This window comes from Puntigrus tetrazona, chromosome 7 (assembly GCF_018831695.1).
Source record: "Puntigrus tetrazona isolate hp1 chromosome 7, ASM1883169v1, whole genome shotgun sequence".
In the NCBI taxonomy this organism is placed as follows: domain Eukaryota; kingdom Metazoa; phylum Chordata; class Actinopteri; order Cypriniformes; family Cyprinidae; genus Puntigrus; species Puntigrus tetrazona.
Window position 1 is genome coordinate 8,208,290 of NC_056705.1, and position 3,811 is coordinate 8,212,100.

At 39.3% G+C, this 3,811-nt stretch overlaps 1 protein-coding gene across 2 annotated transcripts in view; it reads right to left on the minus strand.

Moving 5' to 3' along the window:
- Positions 1 to 809: 809 nt before the first annotated feature.
- The window catches only part of LOC122348920 (alpha/beta hydrolase domain-containing protein 17C-like), a 17,541-nt gene continuing 14,539 nt past the window's right edge, over positions 810 to 3,811 (minus strand). Inside the window, exons 2-3 of one of the 2 annotated variants that reach the window (XM_043244805.1) lie at positions 1,540 to 1,719; positions 810 to 1,030 (exon numbers count right to left, since the gene is read on the minus strand). In XM_043244805.1, coding sequence (XP_043100740.1) covers positions 1,012 to 1,030; positions 1,540 to 1,719 — 199 coding nt within the window. In that variant the 3' untranslated portion in view covers positions 810 to 1,011. Of the gene's footprint in view, positions 1,031 to 1,535; positions 1,720 to 3,811 lie in introns of those variants that run through there. The other variant, XM_043244806.1, reaches the window with a different exon arrangement.

The window sequence follows — 3,811 nt, forward strand, 5'->3', positions numbered from 1 at the left end:
ATACAAACCTCAGTTTTCATTACATTACTCTGCGTCTCTCACCACTTTCACTTTGAAGCAAAAGATAAAACCCCAAATGGCTACAGCACTGAGACGCTTGAAGAAAGGAAGGCAAATGGCTCACTTTTAGCACTTTCTTGCTCGGCGTGGCGAAACGCAAGTCACTTCCCGCTTTATAAAAACTCGGGAGTGTAGAAGCTAAAATAAACTGCACAAATGGAAAAGAAGAGGTAAGGGAACAAAGCTTGAGAGAAGCTGTCGTGAAGGCTGGATGGGGTTTACAGGATGTAACCGAGTGGAGGAAAGCTTGCCGTGTCGACTCGACTAGTTCAGATCCCTGTTGTATGAGTGATGAGGCCGTTCTGAGCTTCCTGACGTTCCTGCTAGCATCTGTGTGGATACTGCGGTGAACTGTGCGCAGCTTCAGGCGCTTACTGGTTTGATGCTACACGCCACCAAACCACCCGAAGCCCACTCATAGATCATCTAAAGCATATTGCACTCAAAACTGGAAAACGACGCATAAAGATTTAAAATCATACACAGTCGGTAAAACATTTAAGGTCAGCTTTTTTTTTTTTGTTTGTTTGTTTTTGAACTTTTCTCAGCTGCATCTTTTTTTACTGAAAACCAAAAATATTGTGAAACATTTTTCCCATTTTAAAATAGCCGTTCTCTGAATGTATTGTAAAAATGTAATTTATTCCTATGATGCAAAGTTGAATTTTCAGCTTTATTAATCCAACCTTTAGTGATTCTTCTACCCATTTTTTCATAATCTTATACAATGCTAAATGCTGTTACAGTATATAATAAAAATATAACTTCATTGATAATTCATGTTAGCTCAAGTCCATTTAACAATTTGAAAAGATGCAACATTTTAATAATGTATTAGTACCTTTAAAAAATTAACTAGTATGGTAGTATGCTCATGCTAACTAATGTAGTTAATTACATTAAATTGATCCTTTAAAGAGATGTCCAAAATGTCTTCATTGTCACTTCTGTTCAATTTAATGCATCCTTACTGAATTCTCAGAAGAGAAGAGGAGGAAGAGGAAGAAGAGACGAGAAGAGGGAGAAGAGGAGGAAGAAGATGAGGAAGAGGAGGAAGAGGGAGAAGAGGAGGAAGAGGAGGAAGAGGGAGAAGAGGAAGAGGGAGAAGAGAAGGAAGAGGGAGAAGAGAAGAGGAGGAAGAGAAGATATTATAGTTAAGATTTAAGTCTATAAAACAATTACTTGAAAAACAAATGTATAAAAAAAAAGTTCAAACTAATTTTTCCTTCCAACTTAGTTGAATTAAACCTAATCTACTAATATGAACTCAAAAATGTTCAATAAACATTATATATACACATTAATAAAAGGCTAATAAAAAAAATACTAATACTTTAACTTGCTGAAAATGAAATGCTGAAAAAGTAATTTAAAATATTTAGATAGCATTTCAAGCGCGCTAATATAGCACTGTAGTGTAGCTAGAAGAGTCTGCGTCCTCATGCATTGCATTCTGGTGCACAGATGTTTGGATCTCACCTCGGGAAGGCATCGAAGCAGTAGGTTTTGCGGGTGTCAGGAAAGGCCACACGCAAGCCGGACATGAGGGGAGAGTGGAGGATCACTGCTGCACACTCGTACCGAGACGCCAGGTCCACCGTCGGCACAGTCCCTATGCTCTGACCGTACAGGATGATGTTTTCCGGAGTCACTCCATACCTTGAGAACAAAGAGGCGAAATTTAAAAAACAGCTGCAAATCATTGCATATCACTTCAACGCTTCAAGCGCGCTACAAGTGTGGCGTCCTCTCATCTGTGTGGGTGAAATCACCTCTCAAATGCAAACAGCTTGTGATGTTTACTTGGAATTGCGTTTGTGTCTATAGCAACACCACAATTTCTGGCAAAACGCATTTCCATCAAGCGTATTATTAGATAATCCAATTGGACAAAATAGCCTGTTAGGTCAATAACAGAAGAGAGACCATTAAAAATAGAGGCATGGAATGCAGATATAAACTCATAAAAAGAGCTAAGTGAGTCCCTGAGCTAGCGAACGCAGAATGAAGCTTTATTTGACACTTTAAGATGTGCTCAAAAGAAATGCCAGAGGGGGCGAGCGGGAAGTCAAGGTGGAGATAGAGAAAGAAAGGGGAAAATGCGCTGCTATGCTCTTCAGGTTTTTGTTCTCTGACTTTCCCAGGCAGCTCTGCAGTCGGGTCTGACACCTGGTCACCGGCAGAAAGCAAACGCGTTTGATGTCTGACCTCAGATCAGGCTTTTTCAGGTTTTTACCGTAGGCTCGCCCAGGGCCGCGTGAGACGAGGTAGAGAAACAAAGCAGCCGCGAGCTGGAAGTCTCGAAAGCACGCGCGCCTGTACAAAGTGTACAGTGGAGAGGGCTTTGGCGAGATTTTATAAAAAAAGGAACCCGTCGCGGTCTCCCACACAGACGGATATTACAGGGTAAAAGAGGAGGCTGAGAGCACTCGTGAAAATAAACAGCCACCCATGTGACCGAGCTGATAGACACTGGGAAATTCTGGTTTAGAAATCAAGTTTCTAGAGATGAGATGAAACGAGAGAGGAAATACATCACAGAGGTAACTCATTTCCATTGGGAACAATCCTCGTTGAGAGGCAACTTATAGTGCGAAAACTTTGAGTACTTAAAAATCCAGTTTATTCAAAACATGCTGGGTTTAAATTAAAAACACTTAATTCAATGAAATTCAGTTGTTTTTTTACTGTAAACGGTAAAAATATTTCTACATGTTAACTTGAGGGAAGGTAACATATTGGGCCCTATCACACACCCCTAGCAAGCGTGTTTGCTAGATTTAGTCCGACTGAGTTCTCATTTTCCCGTCAAGCGCCACGTCAATTAACTAGCAAACCCATTAAAGAGCGCGTCAGTAGAAAATGCGCCTCTGGGCGGGTCCGCAGCATACGCTGACTTTTGCTTATTACATACAGGGATGAGCAGCTGCACACATGCCAAATAATAAAAACTCAAGGATTACGGTGTAAAATTATATTATTGCATGAGCTACATACATACAGTAATTGTAATGGTGGAGAGTAATAGCGTTTATCAGAATTAGCCTCGCGCACGAGCAGATCTGTTCAGTTTTTGCGCCTGCAAATTCCAAAGGGATTGCAATGGGAAAGGGAGATGAGGCTGATCGATTTATTGCACGTCACGCAAAAAGAAAATAGGGACAACACATTAGAACAATCCGCCTCGGCGCACCGGCTATTCCCGTCGTTAAAATAGCAAAAGTGGATTTGGTGCATCTGCGCTGAGCTTTAGACTTTTGACAACTTTTTATTTTAAAAATCAATTTTAGTACATGCTTAAATTAATACCGACCAATTAATACTTAGTTTCATTGTTATTTTTTATGTTGCTAATGTTAACTAATGCACAATGTTTAACAAATTTTTTTATAATAGTAGTCCAAAATGTAACCATGCCTGCAAAAATATAAATTGTTTTTGTATACAAATAAACGAAATTACAAAAGTATGATTTTATGTCTCATATGAAACTATGATGCGCAAAAATGTATGGGGGTGGGGTGAAATTTAAGAACTCAATTTTCTTTAACCAATGGTCCACAGCATTTTTAAAATGATTAACTGAATAATCAATCGATAAAGTAATTTAAGTAAAGCATCAAAAGCACCAGAAGATTCGGACCAAAAAGACACGAGGGTCCACAAAAAAATATGGGTGGACAGGAAAACTTTCTGAATTGAACTATAAAGAACTCTGAGTGCAGAGAGGGAAATAAAAAAAAAAAAAAAA